The sequence below is a fragment of the Schistocerca nitens genome, chromosome 8 (genome assembly GCF_023898315.1).
Source record: "Schistocerca nitens isolate TAMUIC-IGC-003100 chromosome 8, iqSchNite1.1, whole genome shotgun sequence".
Classification (NCBI taxonomy): domain Eukaryota; kingdom Metazoa; phylum Arthropoda; class Insecta; order Orthoptera; family Acrididae; genus Schistocerca; species Schistocerca nitens.
The window spans coordinates 122,701,239-122,722,716 of record NC_064621.1 but is presented as its reverse complement, the minus strand read 5'-3'; the positions used below and the strand labels follow the sequence as shown (position 1 = coordinate 122,722,716).

The 21,478-nt window shown below is 37.9% G+C and overlaps 2 protein-coding genes across 2 annotated transcripts in view; one reads left to right on the top strand and one right to left on the bottom strand.

Moving 5' to 3' along the window:
* LOC126198767 (tetratricopeptide repeat protein 5-like) overlaps window positions 1–13,367 on the bottom strand; it is a 165,074-nt gene extending 151,707 nt beyond the window's left edge. The window contains exon 1 of the mRNA XM_049935326.1: window positions 13,130–13,367. Within this exon, the coding sequence (XP_049791283.1) occupies window positions 13,130–13,195 (66 nt within the window). The 5' untranslated portion in view covers window positions 13,196–13,367. The remainder of the gene's footprint in view (window positions 1–13,129) is intronic.
* A 259-nt stretch (window positions 13,368–13,626) lies between these two features.
* The window catches only part of LOC126198956 (ubiquitin-like protein 3), a 494,344-nt gene continuing 486,492 nt past the window's right edge, over window positions 13,627–21,478 (top strand). Inside the window, exon 1 of the mRNA XM_049935605.1 lies at window positions 13,627–13,976. Within this exon, the coding sequence (XP_049791562.1) occupies window positions 13,947–13,976 (30 nt within the window). The 5' untranslated portion in view covers window positions 13,627–13,946. The remainder of the gene's footprint in view (window positions 13,977–21,478) is intronic.

Genomic DNA, 21,478 nt, shown 5'->3' with positions numbered 1-21,478 from the left:
AGTTCATGGAGTCATAGAAATTCACAAACATGACAACAGTTTCAACAAGAAGAAAGCTTCAAGGGAAACGGACCCCGGGTACCCATGCTGCAGTGAATGACTGTTGTTGATACTAAGCAAAGTACAGTGGAGTGCATGGAATAGGGAACTTTCCATAGCACCAGTCATTAGGGTTCATTCTTGTTCCATTCACGTATGGAGTACAGGAAAGTTGATTGTCCAAATTCCTCTGTGTGTGCTGCAATTAATTTAATATTGTCCTCTACCATGATCAATAGAGGGTGAAGCTTTGACAATGCCAGCCTCTCATCCTGATGAGACATTAGAAAAATCACTAAAAGAATGCTGGCCAAAGACCTCAAGAGAAAAGTAGACAGCCAATACATCAACAAGTGCCCACAAAGACCTCAACAGTTTTGCACTACACCTCTACCAAGAGGAATTTACAAGGTTGAACCATCACTCTGACCAACAAGAAAGCCCATTTTCTGTCCTTTCTTACCTTTCCAACATGGTGCCAGGACGAAGGGACCAGACCAAAGTTCTTGAAATTTAAGTGCCTATTCACCACTGCACAGATGTGTGTCGTATCTATGACAAAATGGACCGAGCTTTTCTTTGTGAGTGAATTCATGCACCTAGGAGAAGCCTGACAAGTACTGACCAGTAACATCTGGACATTTTCTGTTAACTCAATGGCAGCCTGCATCAAGGTGGTTTGGATATGACTGACAGCATCGCTCATAGGAGAATGCAGAATAAATTTGACCTCTGAACCAAGTGACAGAAGAAAAAGTTTGAAAGATGTGTAAGACAGATGGGCAAGTTGATTCCTAACAAGTCACACATGATGGACAATCTGTGCAAATGACCACTGACCTTCAAAAAGGAGGGAGTTTCCCTATTATCCCCAGATCACTACCTACACAGGACAACACTGCCAACTCCAAAGCAGCCATCTGAACTCTTCCTTGTGAAAAAGCTGAGGAAATTCCTACTGAAACTGCAAGATACTGCAACAAGTAAAACCACCAGTTTACAACCTGAAAAGAGAAGAATTGTAAGCTAGTAAGAGCCTTAATGCTGACAAGAGTTATTGGTACTTCCTGCTGACAAGGGAAATATGACTGTTGTAATGATGGCTGAAGATTATGAGCTGAAGATATGTGACCTACTAGATCCAGCAAAGTACCAAAAAGTAAGTGTGACTCCAATGCAGCAGATTACACAGAATATGATTCAGTTAATCAAAGTGTCTTCTCTCTTGCTGTATGCACAGAATAATCCGTGAAACGCAAAAACCCTACACCACCTCTAACATATGGGTTACCAAATCCTTACAGATGGCGTACCAAGATTGATTGTAAGTGCTCCTGGCACACTGACATATAAAGTGTCAAAACACTTGGTCCCCCTGCTTCAGCTGCACATGGGAAGGACTGGCATGTACATAAAGGTCTGAGAAGTTGAAGGAACTAAAACTTGGACCAAATGACATCCTGGTCAGTCTAGCTGTTGGTTCTTTGTTTATCAGGGTGCAATTCAGTGACTTGATTCCAATTTCCCATAGGATATCACCAAACTGTTTTATGTCTGTCTTAATAAAAGTTACTTTATGTGGTATGGATATTTCTATGAACACCTGGAAAGTATCACCATGATAACTCACTTAGTCCATTAGTTGTGAGCATTTTGAAAGACAGGTGCTAAAGTTGACAACTTGTAGACCTAAGATATGGAATATATCTAAAAATAAAGATGATGTGACTTACCGAACGAAAGCGCTGGCAGGTCGATAGACACACAAACAAACACAAACACACACACAAAATTCAAGCTTTCACAACAAACTGTTGCCTCATCAGGAAAGAGGGAAGGAGAGGGAAAGACGAAAGGATGTGGGTTTTAAGGGAGAGGGTAAGGAGTCATCCCAATCCCGGGAGCGGAAAGACTTACCTTAGGGGGAAAAAAGGACGGGTATACACTCGCACACACACACATATCCATCCACACATATACAGACACAAGCAGACATCTCACAAGCAGACATATTTAAAGACCAAGGTGAATACAAAGTGAAACTACTGGCAAAAACAGAAAGAGAAAATAAGACGACAGAAAAGATTTCGAAATGCAACAGTGACAATAACAAATGTAATTGTTGGGTTCAAATTACTGATATCAATATAATAGAGGGAAACATTCCACGTGGGAAAAATATATCTAAAAATAAAGATGATGTGACTTACCGAATGAAAGCGCTGGCAGGTCGATAGACACACAAACAAACACAAACACACACACAAAATTCAAGCTTTCGCAACAAACTGTTGCCTCGCCAGGAAAGAGGGAAGGAGAGGGAAAGACGAAAGGATGTGGGTTTTAAGGGAGAGGGTAAGGAGTCATCCCAATCCCGGGAGCGGAAAGACTTACCTTAGGGGGAAAAAAGGACGGGTATACACTCGCATACACACACATATCCATCCACACATATACAGACACAAGCAGACATCTCACAAGCAGACATATTTAATATGTATTTCAATGACACCATTATTTGGAGCCACGGTGATGATCAGCTCAGTGATTACTTAAGAACAGCCTACATGTAAACATTAAAATCACTATAGAGGTAGAATAGGATCAACAACTACCATTTCTACATGTACTGATTATGATGAATGCTAAGAATCTGGCCCACAACATGTACTGAAAACCAATTCACACAGACTGATACTTGCACCAACTTTCAAATCATACCCAAAACAGAAAAGGGGAATGCTTAATACATCAGTAACACAAGCAAGATGAGGATGTGACCTACATCATGGACAACTGGAAAGTGTTCTGAAAAGCAATGGGTACTTCACTAGTTGCACAAGAAGTGTCATGAAACATAGAAAAATAACAGTTCAGGAGAAGAGATGTTGGATATGGAATTCTGCCATATATTTCCAGGATGATGGATAGAATAAGCCATATAATGCACAAGTGTTGTGTAAACACTATTTACAAACAGATAAAAAACCTCACAGTCATGAGCTTCTATACTAATGACCTGAACTTGTCTTGTTAACAATGGTGGGGTAACAACATCTTCAGCAGCCAACAACCACCCAGAGCAATCTCTTTATGTGGGCTTGTTGCAACAGTTTTGTCAATCTGGAGCTCTCATCTTCCACAATCTGTGACTGTAATGCCTGCAAGACATTCCATCCAGGAATAACATTATAACTACATTCTGATAAAATGGCAAATTTGGATGGCTGTTTTCAGTCATTGACAGTTATTCTTGCAATACATGATCCTACCCAGTGTAAATACGAGGGCTATTCAGGCAGTAAGTTCCGACTGATCACAAAATGGAAACCACTGTGACAATCCGAAATATTTTATCTGCAACAGTTAGCTACAGCTTCCAGCCACTGCTCTACATAGTCACCACTCCGACTTAGACATTGGTCGTAGCATTGTACCAACTTTCCAATACCCTCGTCATAGAAGGCAGCCACCTGTGCATCCCGCCAATTCTCTATGCTCATCTATAACTTGTTGTCTATGTGAAAATGTTGTCTTCATAGCCAGTAGTTACTGTGAGAACAGATGAAACACAGAGGCAGCCAATTATGGGCTGTAGTGCGGGTGATCAAACACTTCCCATCGAAAACGCTGCAGGAGCATTTTTGTTGCCCCTGCAGATTGCAACCGAGAATTGTCATGAAGTAGGAACTGTATGACACTTTTGTAATGTGGGCTGCATAACATCAGGAGAAATCTCTCACCAGGACCTCATACTTGGCGGGAGACACTATTTTCTACGCATCTTTATGTGCTCACCATGTGCTCAGAACAGAATAGAGCGAAAGTCATGCAACCGACAGGCATACTAGAGACACTGTCTAACACATATGTGCAAAGCTTATTAGATTTTCACAATGGTTTCCATTTCTTGACCGATCGGAACTTACTTTCCGAATATCCCTCGTATTTCTCATTTGCGATTTTCAGCATAAATGCTTTCATTATCACACAACATAGTCTTCTTTACCTGGTGACGCTAAGCATCTGACTTCACAAAAAAAGAAGCCTCTGAGCCGAATAGCACCTGGGCAGGATGGCCACTCATGGTGATGTTGATGAGATTTTCTAACATCTTGGTAACTGTTGCCCAAGGAGAATTTTCATATGTGGCTGCCTCACTTCTATTGGTGGTCGCCTCACACAGTTTTCCTGAAGTCAGCAGCTAGACGAATGGGTGGAACCTATGTACAAAATCAAGGAACAGCTACAGTGTGTCAGGGAGTAAGTCTGTCCAGGGTTCAGTGATGGGTTTCGTACCATAGATTGACTATAAACATCTGCAGTCAATCAGTTGGTTGGCATGATTAGAACTGTTGTGATGGTCAATGTCTGCTGACATAGTGATTGGAAAAAACTTTTGTTCCTCTGCAATAATGTATCATTTGCCCACAGCATCCACACTGGAAACATACTGACATGGCATCCTCTGTCCTCCAAATTCTGGTTCTTCAGTGGAGTGTTTTACTTGAAATATACATCAAAATATACAATTATAATATTTATATAGAAATGTACTAATATATAAGTGATGATCCTACACTGAAAATTGAGATGTTCAGAACAGTTCACCTAGCCTTCCACCACTCATAATAGGGTTGACATCACAGCAAAGAGACAAGAGTAAGGAAAGACATTTATCAGTAAAATGGATCCTGTAAGGAAAGATATTTATCAGGAAAATGGATCCTGCATTCTAGTGCAGAATTATTAGGGTCCCAATATATATGGAAGAACTGAAACTATTAGTTGTGAAAGATTCTAGTGTATGTGCCTACGGGGGGGCTATACCACAACAGAATGATACCTCTGTTTTCAGAACAAACAGCCTCACTGGAAGGATGGCCCAATTGGAAGGATGGCCTGGGTGGGAACAAGATAAAAGGTGAAGCAGACAACTATGTGAACAATCTGTTCTAGTTCTCACTTGTTGCTCCAGTAACAGATATACTAGCAGTTACTTTAACAGTGCACACTCTGTCTAGGATAATAGTCTGCTCCATTTATTTACATCACACGTGGTAAAGAGACAATCCCAAATCCCTTTTAGCAACTCCCCTAACCAACCATTCTTCCTTGTAGGGGATTTTAATCACACGCAGTCTGCTTTGAGGGTCTAATAAACATCTGCCTCAGGCACTGAGTTGTGTAGAGATACTACTAATATGCACTTCAGCATTGGAAGGCGGGGGGGGGGGGGGGGGGGGTGTACACCCTCTGCCACTGACCTCTAACTTTGCTGACCTGTCATTGAAGGCATTGTCCAGTAGGAAGTGGGTGACAACTTTCACTCCAGTGACCCCCCTCCCCATCATTTAACAGATATGGTTGAGAATGATGCTCCACGAAGAAATTTGTACGCTGTGCACAAAATTGGTTTCTAACATAGCATTCGAGCTCTGATGTATCAATTTAAAACAATAATGCATTATGCCACTGATGTATTCATTCAGAAGTACTTCAGTTAGTCTAAGAGGCAGCCTGACCCTTGGCAGAATGACAAATGACTATCTTCAATTAGAGGCAGTTGTGTGCCTCTATGATGTTTTGAAAGGTGAATAACTGAATACAGGATCACAGCCTTCTATGTCACAAGGGCAAGTACACCAAGAAGGCAAAAAGACTCTGTTACCATTGTTTTGGGGACTCCATAAAACACCTCCTCCACAAAACTATGGGAAACCAATGGAACAATTTCTGACAGGCATACCAGGTTACTGATGACTGCTGTACTTTGATGAGGGAAATCTTTAAACTCCAAAGACATCTCCCAGTCATCAAATGAATGTTTCTTTTCAGTTTCAGCCACATAAGCACAAAATTCAACTTTGTATCATCAATGAGCATTGATAGAGGATGGTTCACATATATTTTACAAAACATGAAGAATATAACTGTCCTTTCTGTTGAGTATGGACTGTTCGCCCTCTCTAACAACAACAACCACTCTTATACTGGCTGGGAAAATAGCAGGAAAGTTAATGAGGGCAGGCACTGTCATGAGTGATAAAATACCAGTTATTATAGGGTTCAGAACAGGCCCTTTTTTAGGGTAGGGAAGACAGAAAGAAACCAAGTTTTAGGAGAGGTTAGGATTGAGACAAACCTTCAGTTTGAGAAAGAAACCAAAAAACATAATTCTGGCTTATTACATCAGCATAAACAGCTGTTGATTAAGAATTTTCAACAATCAGCAGAAATTTCAATTCTACCCAATTTTAACTCAGCGAAATGTCAGCTGTCTTTATTGCACCAAAATATTCGAGGACTGAGAAATAAAATTAATGAATTAATTAGCTGCATAGACGAATTAGTCTTCAAACCCAGATGACATAATATGCCTCTGTGAACATAATATGACCTCTGGTAAAGAACTTTTAAGTGTTGCAGGTTTTAGTTTAGCATCTCACTTTTGTAGAGCAGATACGGAGAAAGGTGGACTTGCCACATTAATCAGGATCTGTCATAAATTTAAGAACACAGACATTCATAAACTTTGCCTAGAACAGCATATGGAAGCATGTGCAAAAGAAGTAGAATTTCACAAAAAATCCTTCATAATATTAAGTGTATATCGAGCACCTGCAGGTATATTTAATCTGTTCATAAACCACCTTGGAGCTGTACTGGCCCATTTAACAAACAAAAGCAAAGAAATAGTGGTTGCTGGTGACTTCAATGTAGATCTCCTTAAAGACTTTCCCAATAAGAACTTATTTGAGTTAGTAACACTATCATCAACTTAATTCCCACTGTAAAGTTCCCAACTAGGGTAGCCAATTGCTCACAAACATCCATTGATAATATCTTTATAGAAAAGTCCAATAAACAAAATTATATTACAAAACCAATAGTCAATGGCCTCTCAGATCATGACATGCCATTCCTTCTGTTAAATGTTAATACTGAACAAGATATAATATCTGTTAAATCTGAACTCAAAAGGTAATCAATATGACAAAAATTGATTATTTTAGGACACTCCTCAGAGACGTTCACTGGAGTGATGTTTACAGTGCCCATGGCATGAATGAAAAATATAACTCTTTTGCTAATAAAGTGCCTACCTTATTTGAACACTGTTTTCCCAGAAAACTAACCAAGGTTAGAGCAAAGTCTACAAAGAAGCCATGAATTACTCAAGGAATAGAGGTATCTTGTAAAACAAAAAGAAAACTATATCTGTCAATCCGAAACAGTTCTGATGTCGATGCTATAGCACATTACAAGAAATACTGCAAAATATTAAAGACATTACTAGAAATACTGCAAAATATTAAAGACTGTAATACGGACATCAAAGCAAGTATACCACAAGGAAAAGATAGTCATATCAGATAGCAAAATAAAGACAATATGAGATATAGTGAAAGGGGAGACTGTTAGAACCAGACATGAAGAGGGACAATTAGCATTAAATGTAAATGATACATTGGTGACAAATGTATATAGTGTTGCAGAACTTTTTAACAAACATTTTATAACAGTTACTGAAAAGACGGGGTTCTCAAGTTCTGCAGATGCTGCCATGGGATACCTCAGACCAGACATTTCAAGTAACTTCCACATTATGAATTTGACCCGCACTACCCCAGCAGAAGTAATGTCCATCATAAAATCTTGAAAATCAAAAACATCTAGTGGGTATGATGAAATATCAACCACGTTAATTAAAGAATGAGATTCTGAGTTGAGTAACATATTAAGCTAGTTGTTTAGCAGTGGAATATTTCCTGAATGGTTGAAGTATGCTGAAGTTAAGGCACTATTTAAGAATGGGCATACCAAAATAGCGTCAAATTTCCATCCAATTTCAATTTTGCCAGCATTCTCAAAAATTTTAGAAACGGCTTTATAATCATTTTTCACAAATAACATACTGTCAAAGTCGCAGTTTGGATTTCTAAAGGGTTCTGATACTGAGAAGGCTATCTACACTTACAGTGAAAATGTATTTAATTCATCAGACAAAAAATTGCAGGCAACTGGTATATTCTGTGATCTGTCAAAGGCATTTGACTGTGTAAATCACAATATCCTTTTAAGTAAATTAGAATATTGTAGTGTAACAGGAAATGCTGCAAAATGGCTCAAATCTTATATCTCTGGCAGGAAACAAAGGATGTTATTAAGGAAAAAGACAAGTATTAAGCTATCAGGCATCATCCAACTGGGAACTAATTACAAGTGGGGTCCCACAAGGTGCCATCTTAGGGCCTTTATTTTTTCTTGTGTATACTAATGACCTTTCATCAGTAACATTACCAGATGCCAAGTTTGTTTTGTTTGCCGATGATACAAACATTGCAATAAATAGCAAATCAAGTGTATTCTTAGAAAGATCAGCTAATAAAATATTTGTGGGCATTAATCACTGGCTCCTAGCCAATTCTTTGTCACTAAACTTTGAAAAAAACACACTACCTACAGTTCAGAACTTGTAAGGAGTGCCCAACAAGTATATGGCTAACATATGATGACAAGCAGACAGAAGAAGTGGACAGTGTTAAATTCTTGGGATTACAGTTTGATAATAAATTCAACTGGGAGGACACACCACAGAACTGCTGAAGTGTAAACAAATCTTTATTTGCAATGTGAATTCTGTCAGACACAGGGTATATAAAAATGAAAAAGCTGGTTGGTTGGTTGGTTGGTTGGTTTTGGGGAAGGAGACCAGACAGCGTGGTCATCGGTCTCATCGGATTAGGGAAGGATGGGGAAGGAAGTCGGCCGTGCCCTTTCAGAGGAACCATCCCGGCATTTGCCTGGAGTGGAAAAAGCTGGCATACTATGCTTCATTTCAATCCGTAATGTCATATGGGATTATTTTTTGGGGTAATTCATCAAGCCAAGCTAAAGTTTTCCTGACACAAAAATGTGAAATAAGAGTTATGTGTGGTGTGAACTCAAGAACACCCCGCAGAGGCCTGTTTCGGGAACTAGAGATACTAACTACTGCTTCCCAATTTATTTATTCCTTAATTAAATTTGTCATTAAAAAGATATCACTTTTTCAAACCAACAGCTAAGTTCATGGAATCAATCCTAGAAATAAGAATAATCTTCACAAGGATTTAAAGACACTTAGTCTTGTACAAAAAGGTGTGCATTATTCAGGAACACACATTTTCAATAACTTTCCAGCAGCCATAAAAAGTTAAACAACCAATGAAATTAAGTTTAAGAGAAGCCTACAGATTGGTGGCCAACTCCTACTCCATTGATGAATTTCTCAGTAGAATCAAATGATTTTTTTTTGTGTGTGTGTGTGTGTGTGTGTGTGTGTGTGTGTGTGTGTGTGTGTGTGTGTGTGTGTGTGTCTAAAGTACAATCTAGGCCCTAACTTCAATTCAGTGGAGTAATGGGTTCATCACAAATAAGTAGTGTTGTAGTTCTATCATATGTTTATTACCTTACAAAAAAAAAAAAATAACTTTTTTTTTAATTTTAAATTCAGTGCATTAATGTGATATTAGTAAATGGGTGTTGTAAAATGATCCTCCTCTATAGTGTAAAATCGTAACCCATGGTTGCTTCATCAGGAAAGAGGGAATGAGAGGGAAAGACGAAAGGATGTGGGTTTTTAAGGGAGAGGGTAAGGAGTCATTCCAATCCCAGGAGCGGAAAGACTTATCTTGGGGGAAAAAAGGACAGGTATACACTCGCACACACACACATATCCAACCACACATACACAGACACAAGCAGACGTTGAAATGTTTCTTTGCCTTTACAAAAGTCTGCTTGTGTCTGTATGTGCAGATGTGTGTGTGTGTGTGTGTGTGTGTGTGTGTGTGTGTGTGTGTGTGTGTCCTTTTTTCCCCCTAAGGTAAGTCTTTCCGCTCCCGGGATTGGAATGACTCCTTACCCTCTCCCTCAAAACCCACATCCTTTCGTCTTTCCCTCTCCTTCCCTCTTTCCTGATGAAGCAACCGTGGGTTGCGAAAGCTTAAAATTTGTGTGTGTGTTTTTATTGTGATTACACTTGGGACCTGTGGAAGATACATTACCTTATTTGTTTTAGTTGTAAATATCTGTCATGTATTATTGTTTTTCTGCCATGTTCTACATCCTGAAGAACCTCCTTACTACAGATCAATTGGAATGAAAGTAAACCTAATCAGAACTACACAAACATCACATGAGAGGCCTACATAGTGCAGCCACACATGGCCGCCACAGTATTTAGGCAGGCACCAAGCTGTATCAGGTAATTTCCTCCAAGTTCTCTGGGTCAGGCACCAACCCCAGTAGTGGACCATAAATTACACATCCCACTAAGGAAACAGTTGGGACATCCGACACTGTGCCACCACCAGTCACTGGCATATGCGAAGTGGCAGTGACTATCTCAGACATTGGTAGGAACTGATCTCTACACCACAGACTGCAAAGGACTTTGGTACTGGCCATCAACATTACTTTATGCTGTAACTGTTCAACTTCTGTGTGAACTCAGACTTTGACTTTGTCCATTACTGGGGCCATCTACACACTAATGAACTTGGTTAAAATCAGTGATTACCATGAGCTATCACCAACACTTCTTACAAATAACTTTCTCTAAGGAGCTGTTGTTTATGTGCTTCTAAAAAATTTGGTCTGCATTGGTTACCTGGGCTGTTCTTATTATAGTACCTCCATCGGCACAGGACATATCAATTTCTTTGTATGGGAGTCGGTGGAGACTCAAGAAATGCTTCTCAATGCAGCCAAATATTACTACAGTTTGACATGAGTACCTCCTGGGAAACGCGACATTTAAAATGAAAAATAAAAAAAGATGGGTCATGGAGGAAGGGGGAGAAACTGGCATATTTTATCCCCTAATGAAACCAAGGAAGGACTGTGCATTCCTCAGTATTTGTGGTAGTGTAGCTCTCACTACCTAAGTAAGAAAGATCCTGGAATACATGGTCAACCAGCATCTTACCTGAGTTCTAAGATCAAGCAAGCTGCTTACTCACATCCAATGTTGGTTCAGAAGACACAATTCTACTCTTGATAACTAAACACTGCTGGAGGAAACAATTCAGAAAGTATAAAAAGTATTACTATATTGACAACATGCTATTTTTCAATCTTGGACGAGGCCAACAACACTACTAGAAGAGACAATATTCTCAGGCAGCTCTGCAAGTAGGGCCTATGGGACATCTTGCATTTCAATGGTCATTCTTTTCATGACTGTTTTTCAGGTACCATGCTGGTGACACCCAACCAGACATACACAATCATGACAACGAGATAATATTCAAAGAGCAATGACAGTAACACTGGTACAATGGTTATTATTTGTCAACAACTTTGCAAGTTTCTGCTACTCATTCTACCTTACAATGACTTCATGTTGACTATAACTGACAAAATGCGTATGGAGGTTTGGGCAGATAGTATTGTGTTCAAATTATCCTCAGAGAGGTCAGTGTGCAAGTATTTTAAAGGTCAGTTCTCCTGACCCTTCGATACCTAAATGGAAAATACAGTTGTCAGATGCATGAAAACAGTGACATTTGCAGACTCATTTTTGATGACTTGTTGATATGGTTGTGATGCCTAAAAGATTTAAAAGCCGAAGGTCTGATGCCACATAATACCCTCAAGTGCCTTAAGGAACAGACCTTTGGCAACAGACATGGTACACTTGCAGATTATGTATGATGCTCACTGGATGCTTAAGTTTATGAATCATCACAGCAAACCTACAAAGCTCATTGGCATTGTTCATCATAAGGCAATTAGGCTGGCCACAGCTGACTACAGGACCAACCCTACAGCCAGGTGGTCATGAGGAAGGACTACTCAGCATGAATAAGTTGATGTAGAGTAACACAAATCTTGCAACAGGCCATACTTATGATTTGACATTTAATGTATTTCTGTTTTTGATACTCATTCTCTATCTATTACAGGTCTTTTCAAATACATAAATAATTTAAATATATCTGCATTATCAAAACCCTTTAATATTTGTGTGAATGACACTTGCTGGTCTAAGAAACCTGATGTGTCTCATACCATGAAATCTTGAGGCAACATAGAATGAGATGTATCCTGCAAAAAGGTTGATATGAATTTTGGATAAAACCCGACTCAAGTCAATAATCACTGGTCCCATCAAGGATCTGAAAATTAGCATGTTTATTTGCAAGCCTTTTGGCAGATACAGAGAACAGAAGTACCAGATACAATAACATACACTAGTTTGTGTTTGTTACTGTAGCCTTCAGAACTCTTTCTAACACCTATCTCTCTCTATAGGTATCACTGAAGTGATTTCCATATATCTTTAGTTCCTCCTTTCTGAAACAAACTATACGAGACAATATTTGCATTAACAATAATGGTGTTCATAAGAAAAATTTCCAATATTTTGCCTATATATGAAACTGTCATATAAGACAGTGTTAGGAAATTAGAATTCGATGTTGCACCAGAAATGTAAAAGTTTAATTGTGGAGAAAAATGCTATTCGAGGACCATTATTGAGTAACGAAAATTGTATATAAAATTTGAAGTAGGTTTGAAAGTCAATGCTTGCGGCAGAACACTTGTTGCAGTCAGCAAATTTAATGTGAAATAGATTCAGATTTCCTTCTCTTGAAGAAATCAAGCCACATTAATTAATCTACTCAAAGAACTTCCACAAACAAGTTGAGAAGTATGAAACTGTAAAATCTTTACAAATAGAGCACAGACTTTTATAATGTAAGTAAGGCAACACAAAAAACAAAAATTTTAAAATAGGAACTGGTTTCCAAAATGTAATGGTAAGTATGATGCAAACATGTAGACAACAATGACATGGCCTTATTACTTAAACGGCTCTTCCAGCAAATTTCAAATATCATTTACGAAGCTGCGTTTGTTCTTGTGAGCTCCTACATATTAACTGTTTTTTACGGACCAGTATTCCGCTTCAAGATTATTTTCTATGATTTTTTCCAAACGACTGATGCGCAGAGGTAAGAGTAAAGAATTACTCTCAGAGAAACAAGAAATTTACAAAAAAAAGCCATTTATGTAATGTACATAACTATATTCTTACACTTAACGCCTCGATTGAGACTTCCTTGGGAGCACAATTATTTTCGTCCATGGATGTCATCTTCATTGGTAAACAGAACGTGTCTATCACAAGATTTGCATTACACAACACACCCCTAATCTAGAAAATGAATTACACATAACTACAAAAAAAATCCTTTCACCCACGCTGGGCGAAACTATCACCTCTCCATCATATACCTCCACCACCCACTGTCAACTCCCACACCAAAATATTTATACCTGGAGTCGCCAGAGATGTTAGGGTATTTAGATAAATTTTCATTGCGACTATATGCCTTCTTTTACACAGATTAAGAAATTTTCCACCTACTTTAAATTCGTTAAAAAGTGATGACAGCTGAAATTCTTTTTGGAATAAACGACAAACTCGAGTAAACACTTCTTTCAATGCTTCGTCTTCGGCGCCGCTCCAAATCGGGAAGGCAGTGGTTATCCCAGAATGCAGCATAACATCCAGAGACCTTAGAAGTAGATGGAGTTCGCCATTTTCGTTGGTTGGAGCCACTGCTTCTTGCCCGTGTGCCCAGGAAAAGTGTAAAATTATTTGGTTTCGTATAAAAAATGCAAGTTTCACATCCGTAGAAGAATGGATAGATAACGTGGTTCGATATTATTCTCGTCACTTCGCTAAACTGTGCGTCATTATGGCGTAATAAGAAGTTTAGTGTTGTGTGTTAATGTTGCTCATTTTCGTCTGCTGCCACCAGCTGCTTGGTGCTACGAAAAAAATCAACTCCCTGGGAAATTAGCCATCCACTTCTACGCTTATTGGTTTAAACGACGCAATTTCTAAGATGAGCTCCAGAAACATACCAGCTGACAAGGTAAGACCTCGGTTTAACTAGCAATGAACTGCAGAGTTGTGACGGATGCTGTCACTGTAAATCTCTTTTAGTGAGTCCTCCGTGTATGACAGAATATGCAGTTCATAATGAACGAGAAATCCTGGTAGGCCTTTTAATTACGTGCATCGATGCAAAGCTTGTTTACATTGTGTCCGTGCGATTGTCAGTCTGGGGATTGCTGATATGTCATTTTATGCAGCGTCAAAGATTCCGCTGTTACTGGCGTTATATGCATACGTTTTATTACTAGATTATTCTGAAATTAACAAATTTACAAGATCCTTAGAAATCAAGAGCTGTACCGACGATTAAGTACGAGACATAATGAAATGTCATCCGCTTCATTATGCCAGAGGAAATGGTTACATTATTTAGTCTGAAGGGATGGTGGGACATGGTTTTAATAGATTACCAGTTTCTCTGCAAAGCTATTTCTGTGAATACCGTCCTAAACATGGCATAATTGTTACATTTTAGGGTATCCAACAAGAATTTCATCTGCTCAGATAAACAACGTTTTTAAATCGATCGTTATATTTGATAAGTCTTTTCTATTTGGAAGCCCAAACGATACAGTTAATCAGTACCAGTAAAAGCATATGCGTGATATTATCGTCATTGATATTATAAGTTGTTTTTAAAATGTTTTAATCTTCATGCGAAATAAATTCTTAAAGTGGGAGGGGTTAGAGAGTAAACGATTTAAGTAGCCTATGTGAGATTCCCATTGTCTTGTGGAACATCGTTGTTGGCGCTGTATCTTCTCTTCAAAGCTGTATTGACCCGCCTCGTATAGGCGCACTTTGTATCACCTTGCTCTGCACTGCTGACATTGGTGTGTTCTAAATAGTTCAAGAGCATGGAAACTGAAACGGAATATGCAGTTGTGGTGACGATCAGTTTGCATTACAGGGCATCTTTTGCAGTGTATACTTAGGCCTATCGTATTGTCTGTGATCAGCAGTGCTAATAAATTTGCGTCATATAACAGGATTCGCTAGACAAGTAGCATATGAAGTACCATAAATAACTAACGAAGCGAAATATAAATTCAGATGCGTAGTCACTTGACAAATGGAGATGTAACTCGGTTTATTTACCCAGTTCATAAATTGGAAAATTTATCTGCCTATCTCATACAAGAAAAAGAACACACTCTCATGTTTTGTTTGTAGCGTCAAGTTAATTGGTGGAGAATTCTACCGTATATAAACCGTGCCAAATATATGACTTGCATATTCTATAGCTCACTTGGTATCGGTATGTGTTCTGCAAAAAAAGAAACCTTTGGCGAACTTATGTACATGTGCCACTAGTATGACACCCCATGCTACTGGGTCTGACATGGTGACAATATTTCAATAGTAATCAGAACAAGTGAACATTAAGGCAGTTCTTCTCATTATGGAACTCACACACAGATATGTGTAATGGGTAGAGGGATACTTAGAATAGTAAATACCATTATTAGGTGTGTGAGAAAAATGATTGTCTTTGCCAGTTGTTGAAGACAACTTTAAATTCCTGTGAAACTCGAGTAGTAGAGGTAATTGCACTGAGTTCATAACATACTAAAATGTGAGCACAACCTGTGCAAACAATGTAGAAATAGGTAATGATTTTCAATATAAACTACATAATATTTTAAATAACTTAAGTATCAATGAAAATAGTTTAATCAAAATAAACATTTATCCAATTACATAATATTATGTGTGTGACAAGCACCCTAATTATGAATAGTTTGACAGTTTCCATGCAAAAATATAAATGAATAGAGGTACGAGTATTAATGTAGATGATTTGAGTCTTTTATACATTTTTCGTAAATATCATCTGGTTTCATAAATAGAAAACATCTATCACCTAAAATTTTCATCGTTAGCTCAGGAAGGATGCACAATATTTGTTCTGAACCTCATCTCTTTTCGCTGCTCTATGCCTTTACCGGCAGATACATCCCTTCTTGAAAGTCACTTTCAGTAATTGGAGGTATTGATATTAATAAATGAGGATTGAAAATCATAGTCTACATCAGGAAATTCTGCATTTTAGCCATCTTTTTGTTTACATGGATGATTTTGACCCTAAAACTACAAAATTTTCAATTTAAGCAGAAATATGTAACCTCCCAGTGAACATTTTCCCTTGACTTGTATTGTGTCTCATCTTTTTGAAAAGATAACTTAGTGCAAACAGGAGTGTTATTTCTTTTAATATGCTTCCCTGCACATTAGAGTTTGTGTATGTTATATGATCTACTTATGTATAGGTGAAATTTAGTATGCAAGCACTGTGTGCATCATGTTCAGTTAAGTTGCATTAGGATATGTGAAATCATTTTATAATGTTACTGATACAAGTTTTTTGTGTTGGCATTTGGTTGTTTTATAGGTTTTATCAGTAGCCTATACATCAGTAACAGTAATGTTCCTCTAAATACGATAGTCATTTTTGTAAGAGATCATAACAGGTAATTATTTTAGTCATACGGTTTGACATGTTCATTGCATTAAACTGACACACAAATAATTTAAAGTGAGCAAATATATCTGCCCCATGTCAAGAATAGCTTTCACGTTAGTTTTAGGAAGTGGCATTACAGAAGTATCCGATTCCACTAGTCTGTTTTACAACACATGACGTCATCAATATGGCGTAAACGGCTAGTTTCAGCGTATACAATATGGCGGTAATGACGTACTTTCATACACAGGCAAACAAACGCGAACAAAAATACACAGTAGCCTACCGTCTCACTCCAAAATTAAAATGAAACTATTAGGGACAACCCTGGAAAATTAGGGGTTTGAGGGCGGGGACAAGTTAAATCTACGACAGTAAATATATATATATATATATATATATATATATATATATATATATATATATATATATATATATATATATATTACAACATTCCGCCACACGAACAAAACCACAGAACTCGGTCGTTTTCCTGACCTATATAACTCAACCGCAACTATCGATACAATCGGAAACTTCCGTTGAGCCCAAATGGGGTAGTAGACAATCGAGCTTGATTATTCAAAGAATATTTTACGTAAAAGAACAATACAATATTCAGCTGGCGGAAAAGTAATTATTGAAATATTTGATAGTAAATTTTTCTAATGTGAAGGAAAAGTTAATTTTTGATCTTCAAGCCTAGCATGAATTGACTTTGTTACTAAAATTCGCACAATACACCGTACTTTTAGCGATGCTATACAATTTTCCATTTTTCACTAGGTACTGTGTGCGCATAGTGATAGTTGCAGTTTCAAATTACCTGCCCTCATCCATGATTTCATTTGGGGTTGCCTCCTTTCACTCAGCTGTAGCCTATAGCACAGTGTTCTGGGACATTATAGCCAAGTCGAAAAAGTGTTTATTCTACAGAAGTGTGCAATAAGACGATTAAGCAAAGTTGATAATGGACCTAGGATTTCTTTTACTTACATGCTGGTAGCTTATATACTCCCTAATGGTGTTTGTGATTAATAATAGCGTTTAATTTAGGAGAACTCAGCAAGTGACAACCACAAAACTAGGAGTAATTTCTATGTGGACTATGTAGCTCTCTCTAGGGAGCAGCATGTAGTTTTATATTCTGGCGCGAAAATCGGTAGCTGGTTGCCCCGGTGGAAATCGGAATGCAGGAGATTGAGAAACCCTTAAAAACAAACTAAAACTTTTTAAAGTGGCAGGTGAAGACAACAGCTGAATGGTATAGGAGTTGAAGTAGTGGCCTTTTGCAAAATAGGTATTATAACATATAAAGCAGTCTTGAAATAATAAGCATAGTTATTAGTTCGATTTGTTGCCAGTATATTTTACAGAAGCAGCCAGCAGTGGTTGTTTTTTACTTTAATTTATAACTTAACTAATTACACATTCCTGAACCTTTCTTCGTAATAGGATTTACGGAATTATGTGATTATTAATTGAAGTTGTGCCGCCGTAGATGGCCTGTTGAAAAGGGCTTACTTCTGTCAGAACTAAAGACTAATTATGACTTTCTGGAAATCGTTAAGTGCAACAACAACAATAATAATAAATTGTACTTTCCGCCAGATGTGAAATACATTCTCAGAAACCATATCATACACTTTCTAGTGTCCTCTCATTTCAAAGTTTTGGCCACAGCGTTAGGAAACGCGTCTCTCAGTGTGATGAAGACTGTGATACTTGGACTAATTTTGCTTTCTTGTGGATAGTTTTGAAAGTACATCCACACACGTTCATCTGAAAGCTACTGCCAGCAAAAAGCATGAGACGTCACAAGAAAATCGCGTAACATTATCGTTCTAGCGCACTGCGTCCAGAGACAGTGGGCACCGCTAGCGAAGGGATAAGTGCTAAAGAAAGACGCCTCGCTGGTTCACCGTTTCGTTATATTCGCCTTGAGTTTAGCTGTCAGAATACACTGAAGGACTGTTTATGGGCACGTGATCGTGGAGCAGAAAAGGGAAACAAACCTGAAGGCGCACGATCTTTCTCGGTAAAGCATTTGACAGTTGGATACACAGTGATTAAAGTACAGTTATCTGTGCCGATTAACTGTGACATATTATCTGTCATCTGAAAAAGTGTTTTAATATTTAAAACAGAATGTCTGCGGTCTTGAGATATCGCTTGTAAATTAATGGGAGTAAAGAATTTTATTTACTAACGAAGATCTTCAGCACATTCTTTCAGTGCAGTCTCCTCCCCCGCCCCCTACCCCGGCCACCCAAAAATAAATAAATAAATATCTTACTCCCATATTTAACATGCAACAGATGCTTAAGTCATTATTATTATTAATAATAATAATAATAATAATGCTAAAATGTTTAAAATGGTTTGTTTATACCAGTGATTAGCACAGTTTTAAATAATGAGCAGCAAACTAGCTGTAAGAATACACAAAATATTGCAATTTCCAAACACTAACATGTATACAGTCACAAGATTTACATCTTCCGAGTGCAATAAAACCATAAAAAGATGACTACAGGACAAGAGAATCAGAAAAACAAATACACAGGTGCCCCATAAAATACCTATCTAAGTAGTTGCATTTGAAAATAGGAGTAAATTTCTGAAAAGATGGACAGTATGCATAAAAAATGTAACTGGCGCTGTGTTTTATTATAATAATCAGCAATGAAAAATCCTCCTATGGGGCACAAAAAGGCGAATATACTCCTGTTTAAAAGAATCTGACTGAAAACTGTGGTATCAACTGCCTCAATTCTATGCCGTTCTCAGACCTTTAAAAATGTTCCCAAAAAATTGGCATGCGAACATATTCGCGCCCTTTTCAACATGTAATTCATTCAGCCCTCATTCCCGCCAGCTCCCTTTAAACTCTGTAGCCTAACTCTAACCTACTAGCCCATCGCTGTAAAGTTGCCCATACCCGTCAACTCCCAGTTGCCTTTTCTCACTCACTCACTCACTCATTCAGCCCAACTCATTGTCATATCTATCTATCTATCTATCTATCTATCTCTCTATTCTTAAATGCGTATTTGCATTCTTAAATGCGTATTTGCTCTAGTAATACGACACATTTGGCCTCGTGAATGTAACTTGTTTTGTTGATGCATTTCGAATAACGAAAGAGAGGGATGTGATGTGAAAAGGATGCTTTCGTAATGCATTTTATTCCATATTTACTGTGTTTGTATTGATAGCAAATGAAGCTGGAACTCCGAAACTAATGCTTGTTTGCTTACTGGTACGGCTTCTTCTTAGCCACATTTTCAGCTTTCAACTCGTAAGAACAACATTTTGAATGTTCACGTTTGCAAAAAAAATAAATAAATAAAAAAAATAAAAAAACTTGCGTACATGTTCTCTGTTAGCCCATAAACGTGTGCAAAGAGGAAAGAAGCAAGGCATGCTATCGTATCTTGTGCATGTCAACAAATTGTACGATTATTGAAATGCCAAAGAAACAGAACTGCACACAGGTATATCTCAATGCAGAATAGAGTTCTGGTTTTATGAGATTGTCAGTGCGTTAGTTTCACTGTAGTTAACGCATCTTCTCACTTTGAAATCTTATATATGTGTCATTCAGTGTGGGGCCAGTAATAGGAAATCACTGGGTAAAAAAAAGATATAATTTTTAAGTGTCTTCCAGCACTGTGGAATGCTATAAATGTGATTAAGGAAAATTGTTTTAAACTCTTAAGACCTCATAAAATGGATATTTTGCTTTAACTTGTATTTAAGTAATATTTTCAGTGATGATTACCTATGTAAGATGTAGGCCTACTTTTCCAACAGTAGCGTGTTTGCTTCTCTTCCCGGAATATTTCTCGCTATTAACTCGGTCAGTGTTTCAGGAATAACCAGGCTTAGCACAATTGGAATGTACATCTACTTTGATCACCTGCTTGATTTTACTTTTGAATTTCATTTTGAGGTTCTCAAAGTATAAGCCTATACCATGCTTGTGATAGAACAATAGCTACTGAAATTGTTTCACGTTCCATGTATTATTTGCACGATAAATCGTAATAATGTGTAACGAGTCATTGTATATTATCAGTTTTTTGTAAGTATGTCTCCATGCTGATCATTTACTAGTTTTTTGTATTTTGATTAAAGACAGCCGGATGTCAGTAATTGCCGTCACCATTACACATTACAGGAATAGATAATCTTCTGTGGAATAAGAGGAGTTGTCAAAGAGAAACGTTTTCAGTATAGTTTCAACTTTTTTCTTTGCAGTCTATCAGGCATTTTATACCGATGGGTAACTGATCAAAACTTTTGGTTGCAAAATTGTGAACCCTTGTTTGTGCTACAACCTTAATGTGGCGTAATGAAGGTCATATTTTTCTTCTTCTGGTATTGTAATTATGTACAACATTGTTCCTATTGAAGTCCAGTGGATTATTTACTTAGTTTTATGAGGTGATAACTATACTGTGAAACGGATAGGTTGCTACTCACATGCCGAGCAGCAGGCAGGCCCGGCGAAGAGACTGTTAACGAAAGTTTTCTGCCATACACTTCTTCAGAAAGGAAACACACACACCTGTTTCTGGAATCGTTTTTAAAGGGGAGGCGAAGGGAATGTACACAATGAATAATTTTCGGCGGGAGGAATTTAGGGCATGAGATGCTGCCCCAACAATCAGCGCGGTTACGTAGCCGTGTGTTGGGCGATGACGAGACGGTCGACAATGTGTGGCTCTGACCTTGGAGCGTTTGCGATTTTGGAAGGCAATGAAAAACACAGGAAAGAAGAGAAAGAACGGATACTGAGTAAAGTAAGACAAATCTAAAGTCAGCTGACAGAAATAAAACAACTACGATAAAAGCAAACAGCGCTACCATAATTCAAGTAAATAAAAGAAAATATTGCTTGAACAACTCTACTGAACGAATGAAATGTGATACCTTTAAGATTTAGAATACGATCGGATGGATTAGTAATCCGTGAACAATGTAGCCTGGCATTTTTGAGGAAACAATTA